Raw genomic sequence first — 14,333 nt, 5'->3', positions numbered from 1 at the left:
AAGAAAAGCCTGCATGAAGCAGCACACCCAGCTCACAGCGCTGCCCTGTCGCAGGCAGGAAAAGCCGGCAATATTTCTTCCAATTACAGGGGTGAGGGACACAGTCAAGGGACTTTGTTTCCCTCAAGCACATCAGGTGAGATGTCGCACTGCAAGAGCCTTGTAATATTGACTGAATGGAACAGAAAAGGCCAATTATGTAAATGATGAAGCTGGCTCCCGAAGAGCAGCCAGCCTTAGCACGCTGCTACGGCTTGAAAGGCAATTTAAAAGGCTGTTTGGGATGTCGATCACCACAAATGAGCCGAAGAAGTGTGAAACAACCTGTGCTCGAGGCACAATCCCTTCTCCCATCGGTTTTCCAGCCACGTGGAGCCTTAACCCAGCTCTCTGTGGCTTGGGAGCAGCTTGGGGAAGGTCAAGCTTAGTTTTGCATCCTGGCTCCAGAGCATTTCCACAGCATACAAGAGCTTTCCTTGCCACATCCGAGCCTCTCTGACCATAGTTCTTCAGCCATAGGAACTTCAGCTGAGAAAGGGAGTAAAATGAGTGGCTTTGTCCATTGTGGTGCTCCTTCCCTTTACTCCCTCGTCCCAGGGTGGGCTGGAAGAGCTGAACATCTCACAAGGACTATGCAGTGCCTAACAGTGCCTGGTTTTCAAATGAGACCATCATGAATCCATGCATGGGATGGAGCAGCCCATTCCAGATACACCACTCCTCCAGCTGTTTGTTCCCTTGGCTTTCTCATCCCAGCCTGGTTCATGGCACAGGCTGCCGACAAGCCCACACAGTGATCTTGGCATGGGCCATGCCATGAACTCCCAGGCATGCCACAGGAGCCAGACTGTTTGCACAACCCCAAAGGTGTGTATTCACACACAGGTGAGCAGGGGGTCCACGCACTCACACTCACCCTCCTGTGATTTGAAGTGATCTCCAGAGGGGAGGGAAGCAGGGGAAGGGAGAATTCCAGTTGGAAGTGTTTGCACTGTGACAACGTGAACAATGCAAGTATTTCAGCTTTTAAATATGTTTGGAATGGCAGAGAATGCCAACATCTCCCTCAGCTTCCCAGAAATAGCTTTGAATCACTGCTGCCCTAATGCTAAGTCGTCTCCCCCTTTCCTCCCCCAGGTAGGCTTTTGCAACCAGATTTTTATCAGCAGAAGTCAAGAGCAATGAGCAACCACACGGCAGATGTGAGGATGTTGAACACATCACAGGAGGATCATCCTGCAACCCCTGAACTCTGCAACCCCACACCACCCACTCCTGATGGGCGCCCAACTGCGCCATCAGCACTGAGACCATGGGGAAAGCCCAGCCTGCTTCCCAGCCAAGGAGTTAGTGAGTGCTGTTCTCTGCAGGGGAAGGACAAAAGCAGGAAGGATGTAGGTATGTTTGTAGCCACTAGAAGTGTTTCATTTCATTGCTCAGACCTGAGGTTAGAGACACTTCCATAGAAGTGGCATTCAGACTTTGCATTAACACCCCACAGGCCTTGGTGCAAGAATTACCCTTCTTGTGGCAAGATGTTTGAGGCATTTCACCTTCGTGAAGCCTCGCACTGGCACAGAACTCCACATCTCACTTGGGTTTTGGATAACCCAGACCAAGTGACAGCACACTGGCACCATCAGTGTGTCCCCTCTCCATCAGTGCTCCTGCAGGATCCCTCTTCCTGAGTGTCCCATGGGGCTTTCAGGCAGCCACCCCCTCCCCACCAGATGTGACCACAGCTGGCCAAGGGAACAGCTCACTCTCGTATGACAGCTCTGTGCTGTCCCTGGGGCCCTGCTTGCCATCGAAAGCCTCAGTAATGAGCCCAGAGCTTGTTTTCCAAAGTGAAAACCAACCTCTGGTGGGGAAGGGAGAGCCCAGAGTGATCCATGCCACAGACTCAGAGGCTATGGGAGGACCCGTGCCCAGGGACAGCCGATGCTCCCAGGTCCAACCCGTTCTCCAGTCCCTCCACACTATTGTTCCATGGCAATAAATCCCACTGGAATTCAGGCCTTGCTCCTACAGGAGGCAGTCCGGGGTGCAGGAACCAAGATGCCGCCTGGCTCTTCCCTGCTCACTGCCTCCGGAGCGCTCCGCTCCTACACATCCCGCCGGAGCGCCGCGGCTCTCCCAGTTGAAAGCACTGCTGCGCTCCCACCCCCTCTGCTCCCTTCCCCCAGTGCTGGATTACTCAATTAGAGATGATGCTTTTGCCAGTTACCTCCAAGCCAACTGGGGCCTCTGCCAAGGTCAACACAAGCTCCAGCCAGTTTCATTAATAACTGCAAGACCAACCCACTGGAAACTCTGAGAGGTTAATCCCAGCAACAGATCAATGTTCCCATAACAAAGCCATGGAGCAGGAACACAACTGGTGATTTACCATGCACTACCTGCATGATCTACATGCGCTGGGAGCTGTGGCACTCCCCCTCCCCATAGCAGAGTCCCCATCCTCCTGCTCCTCTCCACCAGCACATGGATGAAGCAGCTGCCAGGGAATGGCAATGCCAAGGCACTGGCCACAGAGGAGGAAACAGGGCTCCCAAAAGGCCTTTTGGTTGTCCTGGGTGCTCTGCCAGCCTGTGGCCAGGGCAGTTCTCAGGCTCCATCCCACAGCCTGTCTTCCAGGAGTTTATTGTACATTGGGCTCTGGAACGGGCAGCCGGTGTGAAATTTGGCATGCACGCTGCTGGCTGCAATGCATCATTAAAAAGGCATTTTAAATGTGTTAATTCCTCCTTTTTCAATTAACTGCTTTTAAAGCTACATTAATGTGCATCAAAGCAAAATAGCCTTTGCCCTAATTTCTGCTTTGCCTTACATATTTCCTGGCCTTGGCGCTGTCTTTTCTATGACTCCCCCTTCCCTTTTCTTATTCCATTTTTTAAGGCTGTAGCACGACAAAAACACTCATGCAGAAAGGGAAGAAATTAAAACCCTTCAACAATGTACAGCAGAGTCCAAGCCCTAACAACACATGGCTTCTTAATAGCTTTTTTCCATCAATAGTTGTTAATTATTTTACAAAGAAGGGAAGTGGCATTGTCCCTTGTGCAGATGGGGAAATGTGAGATACAGAAAGGGGAAGAGACTCACCCGGTGACCAGGGGCCTGCCAGGGCAGATGGCAGCAAGGTTCAGGTTTCCTAAGCCTCCACCCAGCCCCGTACGCATGGGATTACATGGTTCCTGTGAGCATATTCCTGCTGGAGCAATAGGCTCCACGCAAGTGCAGCCAGCCAGCCCTTGCGAAGGGACTAAATGCAGATCACTGACTCACATCCTATAGGAAGGAGCAGCAAACCACATACGAGGTGGAAAAGCGCTCTCAGAAATGGGAAGAACAACAGTGGAAGCATAATGGGAATAAGAAGAGATGGAAGGGGAGAGGCAGGATGAGCTGAGGGGAAAAAGCAGGCGCTGCTCGGCCAGACGCACCACGCTTACCATCCCTACGGGGCAGGATCGCACGCAGCACCAGCCACACACGGATGCACGGAGACAGGGATCATGCAGATCCATTCCTGGCCTGCTCTGGAGCTGTCTGGTTTGCTCCTGTCTGCTGTTACTTGATGCAGGTCCGTGACTTGATCAGAAAGAAAGCAGAAGCCACCGAGGGTCCTGGGAACCAGCTCCTGCATCCCTGCCAAGAGCACACCCGGCAAGCCTGCATCACAGCAGCAGTTCCAGCAATCCGCACATCCAGGCTTGCAGTGATTGAAAAAGCAGTCCTGCTTTAGCCCTGCCTGGTTATTCTCAGCCAGCTCAAGGGAGCACCTTCTCTGAGGCACTGTAAGCCCACAGAGCGCATGGGGAGGTTTAATTCCTCCCCCAGCAGACTGAGCTCACCTGAGCCCTCCTTGTCCAGCAGCAGGAGCAGGACTACAGCCCTGCAGCAATGTGACAGCAAACCCTTCTGCAGGGAAAAAGATGCTGAAGTGTGGGAAAACAGGCAAGAAAAACACCATTCTGCTCCCCAGCTAGGAAAGAAACACCAATATTTGAGGATATGAGCAACGTGAGGTTTGAAAGGAAAGGTAATATCTTTTACTAGAACAAGTGAGACTTAGCTGTAAAGCTGCTGCTTTTGAAAGGCTCGCTGCCCAAAAGCACGTCTGTTTTCTCCAGCTATAATGCACTGATCTAATAGAAGACATTACCTTCTCCTTGCAAACTAAGCCTCACCTGGAATGAAGCTGCAGTGATCTCGAACAGCGAAAAGGGGCCCAGCTCACCCTGTGTCTGGGAAAGGTAGAGGAGCAATAGGAGAACCAAGAGATCTGCTTTTTCTTGGGGAAAACACTCTGGAACCTGTTACCAGCATTTGCCACATCAATTGCTTCATCTGTGTTCAGAGCACAGATTATGCATGGCCCAAAACAAAGGCCTTGGAAATGTGCAGGAACGATGCTGGCTTCCCTTCCCTGGGCTGAAGGTGGGTAAATCCAATGTAACTGGTAGTTATCAGGAACATGCTAAACTCACACCCCACTGCAGACCTGATTCTGCACTTCAGCTCCATCACTGCTCTGAAACCAGCAGAGACCAACAGGTACCCAGTGACCAAGAACGACAATCATTGGTGCTGCACCACAGTTGCATACCCTGGGACAGTGCGAGTAGCAACCAGAGTGGATAACCAAACCCTGCCCTTTCTATTGGAGGGGTCTGTGGAGCTCTTTATTGTGCATAAATCAGCTCAACCTTCAAACTCCCCATGAAAAGCAGTCCTTGCGCTGTTACTCGGATGAGTTAATTCAGTTCCTCCCCACGCAGTGACTGCAACGATGTGGAATGAGGTAAGGGGTAAGTGAACAGCTCCTCGGATCCTCTGCCTAAACAGCCACCAGCGTGTTTAGTAATACTGGGCTCACATGGTGCATCTCACCCAGTGCACGCAAAGCTGCCCTAGATAAGGCATTGAACGACTTCGTCAGGCACTGAGTCAGCAGCACAGATGGAACAGCAAATTCCTCTCTCAGCTCTGGTCACTAGGACACATGTCCTGCTGCCATGTCTGTGCCACCACTCCAGGACACATGTCCTGCCACCGTGTATGTGCCACCACTCTAGTCCATGCAGACCTCTGGCTCTGCGCTCATCTAGAGCTTGCAGAGTAACACTAGGAACCAAGGACACGGTGAACAAGCAGGAAAACACAGTGCGGCTTAAAGAGGAGCGTGGGCCGGATGAAGCAGGGTGGGAATTAGCTGCCAGGATGGGCTGCATCGTTGACGTGGTGTTTTAGGAGGTCACATCAGGCAGAGGAGCTGTGGCAGTCCTGGAGCTCAGCACAGCTTCTTGGAAGGTCGTTATCAGCTGTTCTTATGTGGTGATTTACTCCATCAGAGCCCAGTGCCAAACCAAATGGTTGCTGGCTTAGCATGGATGCAAGGAGCAGTTTTACATGTACAAACAGCCCAGATATGCAAGTGTCCAGAGCTTGCTGCCAAAGACAAGTTTCAGCTCTTTGCATTTCCTCTGGACCAGTGCACCCAGAACAGCTTGAGTACACTGGGGCTCAGGGCAATGCAGAAGCTTTACCACAACCTTAACATCCACAAGCCATTTATAAACTAGTCTGAAGGTGACTGCTCAGGAATAAAGCCGTAAGACCGCTATTAATCCAATCTCCCAAGATGGAAAGGCAGATACACCTTCAGAATGGCTGTCTTACACCCCAGACTTGCCTTCTGCTCCCAGCCACCTGAACGGCACCAAGATCACCCCAGTCTTGGAGTGAGCTCCATCAAACCCACTCTGAAAGCAGCCCCTGCTAGTTTTGAGCAACTAATCCCAGCTCCACTTAGGCTCTCCCCAGCCAGAGACACCACACTTTCTTTCCTTCCAGACTCTGAAATTACAAATGGCCCCACTAAAAGCACAATCTTGTCTCGCTGAATTGTACCTTACAGCTCTCCCTCTCCCTCCCTTTCATTAACAAAGGTTTCAAGCCCCATAAAACACATGTAAGCCCTGGAAAGGTGTCACAGATCAAGAAGCAAATGCAGCCCCTAAACTGACCAACTAATGCCTCAAGAGCAGTTTTGCCTATTAGAAACAAATAGCTGAGACAATATGTGGTTTTCTGCTGAGAGGCAGAACAGAACTGCTGATGGGAATAATGTGCAGGCAGAAAAGCTGTCCTGGTTTCCTCACTTCTTTGGGGAGGGATATTTTTGGTTTCAACAGTTTATTTTCCCCATCAGCCACCCAACCCAGCATCCCCCAGGTACATTCTATGGTTCAGAGCCATCACAACACATCCTGGTGGCACGGAGACTGTGCTCCTGGCTAATCATAGCATCACCTCATTAACACGCATCTCAGAGGGAGCAGCAAAGATGGGACATAGAAGGGCCACAGCACCTCAGAGGCATCTTTTCCAAGGCAACACACCATCAAGAGCTGAAGGAGAGCAAGCTGATGTGTTTGGTGCGTTTCCCATGGTCTCAGAGTTCAAACATGAACTGCTCCATCCCTTGCAGCACCAGCTCACCATTCCCAATCGGCTGTTCCTGTAGCCCTCTCCTCCAGGCCTCCTTTGGCATCTGAACTACCTCAAAACTAAAAGTCCTTCTCACTCAAGACAGCTCAGAGGGACCTCACATAGGGCCCCACAGTTCTGTACAGGTAAAGAGATGTCTGAATAGCCTCACTGCACTCCCAAGCAAGAGCTTTCTTGCCCACACGTTATTTCAATCTGCTTCCACAGCAATACAGCAAATCATCCCTTCATCCTGGGTAAGGATGCAGCTTCCTCTTCATTTCACTGAGGGCTCAGACATCTCAAGCCCAGCCTGCAGCTGCATTAACCCTCGCAGCACTGGAGTTCTCCTTGGCAGCACAAACCAGCTGCTCCCAGCAAGATTTTCCTGCCAACCAGGAACATGTCCAAGCTCCAGGTAAAAATCAAACACAATTTACCCCAACAGAGCATTAAAGTAAAACCAAATAGGCACACAAGCAAGGGATTTATTTTTGCAACATTCATTACATGTGCAGAGGGGACAATTGCAAGTAAACAATTTGCTTTGTTAAATGAGACAAGGGAGGCTTTCCTGGGGAAGATTGTATTAAAGAACCACCAGCAACCGATTCAAACCCTTCAAACACAAATATTAAATAAAGAGATGTGAGGAATGAGAAAGGGCAAGTAAAAATCAAATCAGGGCACGGTATCCAGAGAAGCCAGACGTGACCAACCCCAATTCAGCCTATAGGAGCTTCAAAATTGTTCTGGTGCATCCAATAACACAGTAAATGCAAGCTCATGGCTATGACAGTTATGGGGAAAGCTGACAGGCTTCTTTTCCCCACAGGACTCACCCCATCTCAGTGACTATCATCCAACACCACCAAGAACTGATTGATGCATCAGGAACTGCCATCTACATTGATTTCAGCAGCAGCTCAGAGCCTCACAGGCTGCTCTATATCCAAGGGGATCCCAAGACACGCACCCCACACCCCTTACCTTTGAGAGATCCTCTGTGCCTCCCTGCTGGCTCTGGTTCAGGAGGGGCGAGTGCCGCACCAGGGGGTCCTGCAGCAGATCCAGACGTGGCCTCTTGGTTTCAATGAACTCCAAGTCCGACGGCTTGGTCAGGTCAGAGAGATAGGAATGCGCCTCTGTTCTCAGGTGCAACTCCTGAGATCTGGGGACAAAGGGAAAGGAAGGAGCCTTTAGAAAGCAAACCACCTCTGTTCTGTGACTGCAAGGCACTCGAGGAGGACAGAGGGCTCAAGGGGAGGCAGATGGCCCTGGATCCAGGACGCACAGCTCCATAGGCTGCTGGGCACAGTGCACCTCCTGTCCCTACACCAGGGCTAAGTGAAGCAGGCTGCAGGTCTGAGCCTGCCCTGTCATGCCACCAGAATAAGGCCAAGAGCCCACAGAATCCTCAAATCTGGCCCATATATCCCCCTGTGGCCAGGCAGAACTCCCTCCTGCCACGTTTGGTTTAAGGGAGCCAATGGTACCTGCACTACTGTTTATATTTAGTATCTTCTATAGGAATAGCAAAGATTATATGCTGGGGAAAAAACGCACCCTCCTCCATGGCTAGACAGTAGGGATTTATTTTTCCAGGATGGGGGAGGAAAGAAAACAGGCACATGTAGTCACATATCCCTAACACAGACCTGGCAAGCTGCAAAGGCACATTATCCAGTGATAGCAACTGCACTGACAGGTCACGTTGGGCTCAAGTATCTTTCACCTGGTAAGTGTGATGCAGTTGGAAATTGGGGTTGGTTTTTCCTTCTTTTTAAACTAATGTAAAACTTTTTTTTCAGCTCTATTTTTCCAGCAGGATTCTCCTGTGGGAATTGTAAAAGGATCCTACAAAAATACATTAAACCTTTTACTATGCCCAAGGATCGGCTTTGCTGCAGCAGCTCCAAGGGTGTGTTTTTAACACTTCAGGCAGAAGTGTCTCTTAAAAACATAAACCCAAGATGAAGCACAGCAGATTCAAAGCTTGTGAACAACTAAAAAAAGGGTTTTTTTTCCTTTTTGTCTTGAACAAGATTGTTAAAGTTCTCCTGAGGTGCGTGGGGAAGGATCCTCCCCAGTTACCAAACACTGACAAACTAAACAGTGCTAGAAGCTACTCAAAGGGGAGGAAGAAGGGGAACACATTTTGTTATGAGCAAGGATGGGAGACAGGGGGTCTTGTGCATGGCTGGGTCTCCACCCATAACTGCAACTGCTGATGTTGATTTTTGCCTCATTAAATATCCCAGAGGGGATGACGAAGGGAAGGACCTCTGAAGCCAGCAAGTCCTCCCCGCGGCTCTAACTGCGCTGGACCACAGCCAGAGATGGAACCCCGGTGAAGGCCACCTCGAGCAAAGCCCTCTGCAGTGCGACCACCTCATCCCTGCTCCAGGGAAGCAAGATAAACCACATGAGGATAAAAAGCCCTTATTGAAACATCAGCAGCAGGCACAGAGCATGTGCTCACCACACTGCTGCTGTGGGTTTGGCACATGTGGCCGGCGCTGGGATTCAGGGCAGCAGCTTTGCTGCTGACACACAGAAACAGAATCCGGCTCAGCCTCTTCCTCCTCCCCACTAAAAGGGGATGGGAGAGCAGAGAGGCTCCTGCACTGCCTTTTTGCCACTCCAACTCCAAGCTACGAGAGGGCGAACGCACAGCTCTCACAGCAAACAGTGCCTGAAGTTGGCACTGATGCACAGCCCGCTTCACCTGCACGCGCTTTCACGCTGAATGATCCTCATCTTTTCCCAGCAAGCCCAGAAATACCTCCTGGCACCTCTCAAGTTTCCCACTGGCTTGTCCCAGGCCCTGCCCGCAGCTGCACGCCGGCATTCCGGGCTCTGCTGTAAACACAGGAACAATGAGCAACTGTTGAGCTGGGCAGGTGCTAAATTATTCCAACACCCAAGGCTCTGCTGTGCCGAGGCAATTAAAACTCACATGGATTTCTTTTCACTTCTTCTCCCCCTTTGTTTTAAGGCCATATTACCAAGAAGCTGCTCACGGACACTGGACGGCTCTGAAATCTCTGCAGTTGTCAGGAACCCGACACAACTGCTGTGCTCAAGGAAAAACTATGTATTTCTAAGATAAGAGCAACACTCAGCTTTACAAAGGCAGTCACTTAGAGCGAGGCAGGGGCCGTGGCGGGGAAAGCAGCTGCAATGTTATAGGGTGCTATTTTATTTCCATTTCCACATCCATTGGAACAGCTATTAACTTTATCCACTGGAATTTCCAGCCGCTCCTGAGATGGCTTTGCCTGACACAACCCACTCAGCCTGTCCTGGCTGCAAATACAAGTGCTTGAAGCCTTCACACCTTTCACTCTTTTACATCCACACCTGCAGCGAGCTCTTTACAACAGACTCCTATACAGCAGTGATGCTGCTCCCTGCCTGAAGAACCTCCCGTTACACCGAGCCTGGGCTTTTGCTCCGTTTTCCACATAGCTCCCACCTGGCTGGTTTATTCCAGAGGTTCCTACTTTGCTGAAGGGAAAGAGTGGTTTTAATTGCATGGGAGTTACGCATGATTAAGTGAAATAACCCAAATGCCAGCACTAATTACGAAGTGGGGCGGGTTGGTCTTCACCCGCAGTCCTTTGCCACAAACACTGAACTACTTGAAAGCAGCGTGAGCGCTGCTGACGCACCAGGCTGGGTGCCCAGGGCTTGCCCTGACCTCCATCCATCCCTGTACAGCTCTGCTTTGGGCAGGTCCCAGTCCAGAAGACCAAGACAACCCAAGATCAGACCTCTGGGTTATTACTAATCTGAGACACTCATCGCACCCTACCAGTTGCGTTACTCATTCACTGGGGCAGCTTCCTCAGCAGATTCATGCGGCGTGTTAGGAAGGTATGAGCAGATGTAATCCGAAGTGTGGGGCACTTGCAGCTCACTCCAGCAGGCAATGGAATCCAAGAAAACATCCATACCACCACCAGAACCAGCAGAGTATGAGATGGGCTGGAAAAGGGGGGTTGAGTGCTAGCTGGGTACATACAGAGGAGCATCTCTGCTGGGAGAGAGGAGCAAATGAGACACCCTGAGCTGCCCTGGGGGCTCGTAAGAGCAGCTCTGATGAGATCTAAATGCATCTTACCTTTATCATCTTCACTTTGCTGAAGCCAAATCACAGGGAAATAGACAAATACAAACACTGAGAAGCCAAAGAGGACTTCCCCACCCCATTAATGCACCTCAGGAACTCACTGCTTGGCTCTTCAGAGCAGCACAGCCCTCCCTTGCTCTCCAAACCTCCCCATCTCTCCATCAGCTGAGCAACAGAAGGCGGCAGCAAGAGGAGTAACTGCTTCCTGCACCAAGGGCACAAAGCAACAGCAGTAACTCTGAGTCTGCCCCCATCAACTTCCCAGCAAGGGCATGTTTTAAGTTTTCCTCCCATCCACAAATATTGTTCCCTACATCCTGGAGCCAAACATCATAACCAGGCTGGAAAACTGCCTTTGTCTGTCTCCTGGAACCAGAACCACAACAATCACCTGGCTAGAGCTGTGTATTTCCTCTGGATGAGTTGGTTTGGTGGGAAATTGTCTCCAAAACCAGGTTTGTTATAAGTCTCCAGCCCCCACAGGTACAGACAGATGATACAATGCTTTTGAGAGCAAGTAATACAGAAAACCACTAGTGTTGAAGTGAATTATTTATAGCCAACGCTAAGATCTGTCAGAGGTTTCAGCAACCCCTTTACAGTTAATGATAGCCAGCAGTGGGAGACTGGGCAAATTGAGACCTGTTAAAGAGAGAAACTGGAGGGTTTGTAGGAGCAAACCTGCCACCAGACAGCTAGAAAAACACCTACAGGGCCAGCTGATATATTCCCTCTGTCATACAGGTGGAGAGGGAGAAAAGCCATTACGACTTAACAGGAATCCATGGGAAGAACACCCTGTCTGGGTGGGGAAGGTGCAGCTCCCACACCCTCAGACACGTCTGCCAGCAGCAGGATTGAGTCTTCCCAAGCCAAAGGTGTGGGACAGCCTCAAGCAGGATGCTCAGCTCACCAAGGACTTCCAGGTCCTTGCAAGGCCTGTGACCAGACGGTCCCTCATGCCTTCTTGTGATGCTCTGGTTGTGCATCCCCACACTAGGGCAGGTCTCTGTGCCTGAGCCACCCCATGCAATCCCCTCAGCCAACTGCTTCAGAGCCAACAGCAATTTAGAAGAGAGCAGATGCTTTATTTGAAACCTGCATATGGAAGATCCCCATACAGGGAGCCTGAATTATTCATGGGCAGGACCAACAGAAGCTCTAACACTGCCACACAACGGCACTGCCTCACTCAAGAGGAGAAGGAGGAGTACTTGTGTCACTCCACAAGCTGCCCCACATGCTTTCCGCAGGCACCCAAAACTTGGAGCCCCATAGGAAAGCCTTCTTGGTAGTCCTGGAAGCCCTCCCTGAACTAATGGCTTCAGAGACATACCTGCTGCATATGTTACATCACTCTTCATCAAGGACTGTAGTGATAGGACAAGGGGTGATGGGTTTAAACTTAAACAGGGGAAGTTCAGGTTAGATTTAAGGAAGAAGTTCTTTACTGTGAGGGTGGTAAGGCACTGGAATGGGGTGCCCAAAGAAGTGGTAAATGCTCAATCACTGGCAGAGCTCAAGGCCACATTGGACAGAGCTGTGGGTGTCATGGTTTAGCGTGAAGTGTCCCTGCCCATGGCAGGGGGTTGGTTCCAACCCAAACTGTGCCATGATCACCATTCCTCTCCCACAATAAATCTGGATGAAGATCATACATGGGAAAGTTGCTTCACTTCAGCCAAGGCACAGCCCAGGTTTCCCCTCACCACACTGACCCACTCTAACATCTTCATGTATCTCTGTGGCACCCCGGTCACCCTCCACGCCACCCATGGACACGCCGTCAGCCTCCACCAGAGCAGAGGCCTCTTGCAAGACAAGGCTTGTCACCACGTGTCTACACAGCAGCATCTGCCCTTTCCAGCCACTGTATTCCCATGTTCATTTATGGGGAGGGATAAAACCCACAGCTCCCAGACCCTTCTGAGTGTGAACAGACCCACAGACACCCGGTTGCAGGACCTCACTGCACCACTGCTGGCTCCTGAGGAAAGGGTCACCTTTAACCACAGAAACTTAATTAAAGACCATAAATAAAACCAGACCGGCCGCGCTGTTAACTCGGGAGCACTTGGTGCCATTTGGCCCAGCACAGATGAAGACCAAGAGCTGCATGTGATTCCAGCGGCCAGGAACGCCGCCCTGGCTTCCCAGTGCTCCCCAGCCAGCAGGATTCATCACATTCAGTAAGCACAGTAATTAGCCCTGCTCTCATGCTATGCTGCACATAACTATCGCGGATGGCTGCAGAAACACAGCAGCTGCTTAACGTATCCTAAATGTCATACTTGGGATCAGCACCAGGCAAACTCCTCATGACTGCTAAGCAGAGAGGCTCTGGAAAAGGAGCACGGTCTCCCAAAGTGGGAAACAGTCTCCTATGAAAATAGTGACTCATCTTACTCTGGATGAAGGTGGAATACACTGTGTTAACAGGCACAGCGCTTATTTCCAGCCATGTTTTCTGCCAGAGGAGCCATTATCCACCCCAGCACTCCTCGCTTGAAAATCCTAACACGTATGAGAAGTCAGGAAAACACAGTTCCTTGATTTCTCAGAGCCCTCACCCCGCTGGCACCTGCCATTTAACACTCAACCCAGTTTTCCTCACTTCTTTTGTGGACCAAAATATATATATATATATAGAAGAGAGGGAATGAAAAAAACCCTAATCCTTGTCACCTTGCCAGGACATTCCTCTGCAAGTATTCATGGTACAACTTGTACCAACAGCAGAGCCTGAAATACTTCTCTTCGCTCCTGCAGTCCAGTTGGCACAGCTGAGCGAGCTAAGGGGAAGTCTGTGGATCCTTCCAAGAAAAAGCCTGCTACCAAAAAAACCATCAAGGAAAGCAGCACATCCCTGCAGACAGACACAGCCAACTTTCCTACAGCGACACATTGGAGAGGTTCAAGTTTTCCTGCCTTCTTCCAAGACAGAACTGCTGCAACAGGGAGTTCAAGTCTTTACCCATCCACCAAGGGGTGACAATGACTCTCAGGGCTGAAGTACTTGGAGAACGGCTATTGCCAAGTCCCCAGCACCTCCTGCAGAACTGGGATGCAGGATAAGCAGGGGGCACATCACCCCCAAGGGAGGAGAGCCCACCATGGTGGGACACTGCAGGAACTGGTTCTCCCAGGGGACATCCAGCTGCCTGAGCCTGGCATCCAACAAGCTTCTTGCACAGGGAGCCCCAAAACGTGGGACCATCTCAGCACCCCATTCCTTCTGGTGAGTGACCACTCAGCAGCTTTCTGCCACCAACACCTGATTCATCCCTACAACACTGTGCCCACAGTGAAACACTTCACTGCGTGCTCCCTTTTCACCAGATCACAGCTAACCACTGCCTGGAGGCTACAGCAAAACTGCAGCCAGAGAGACACAACACCTGCAAAGCTGGAGGAAAACAACCTAAGCAAGGGTGAATGATTTCTGCATCTCAAACACCACATGCAAAGACAGCAAGATCTGCCCAAACTGGGGGACAAACCCATAAACCAGCACAAAGTGAATCCCTATGGTTTTCCAGGGTGAACAGCAGCCACCACGGGGCAGGTGGGATCAAGCAGCCTGATCCCCCTCCACTGAAACAAGATTCAAGGGCAAGATTGTCTCCTACCCACCACCACTGTGTACCAAGTGGGGGGGGGGGGGTATCAGGCAGGGAACCATGGTAAGGGGCTACCTTTCAGA

General features: G+C 50.7%; 1 protein-coding gene across 9 annotated transcripts in view; it reads right to left on the bottom strand.

Moving 5' to 3' along the window:
- NCOR2 (nuclear receptor corepressor 2) overlaps positions 1–14,333 on the bottom strand; it is a 160,423-nt gene that overhangs the window by 131,261 nt on the left and 14,829 nt on the right. For all 9 annotated transcript variants that reach the window (XM_057422080.1, XM_057422085.1, XM_057422086.1 and 6 more), the window contains exon 3: positions 7,486–7,666. In XM_057422080.1, coding sequence (XP_057278063.1) covers positions 7,486–7,666 — 181 coding nt within the window. The remainder of the gene's footprint in view (positions 1–7,485; positions 7,667–14,333) is intronic.

This window comes from Pezoporus wallicus, unplaced genomic scaffold (assembly GCF_028554395.1).
Source record: "Pezoporus wallicus isolate ANWC-B61680 ecotype Strahan unplaced genomic scaffold, APGP_CSIRO_Pwel_v1 contig_12728, whole genome shotgun sequence".
Lineage (NCBI taxonomy): Eukaryota > Metazoa > Chordata > Aves > Psittaciformes > Psittacidae > Pezoporus > Pezoporus wallicus.
This window is presented reverse-complemented; position numbering and strand designations above follow the sequence as displayed.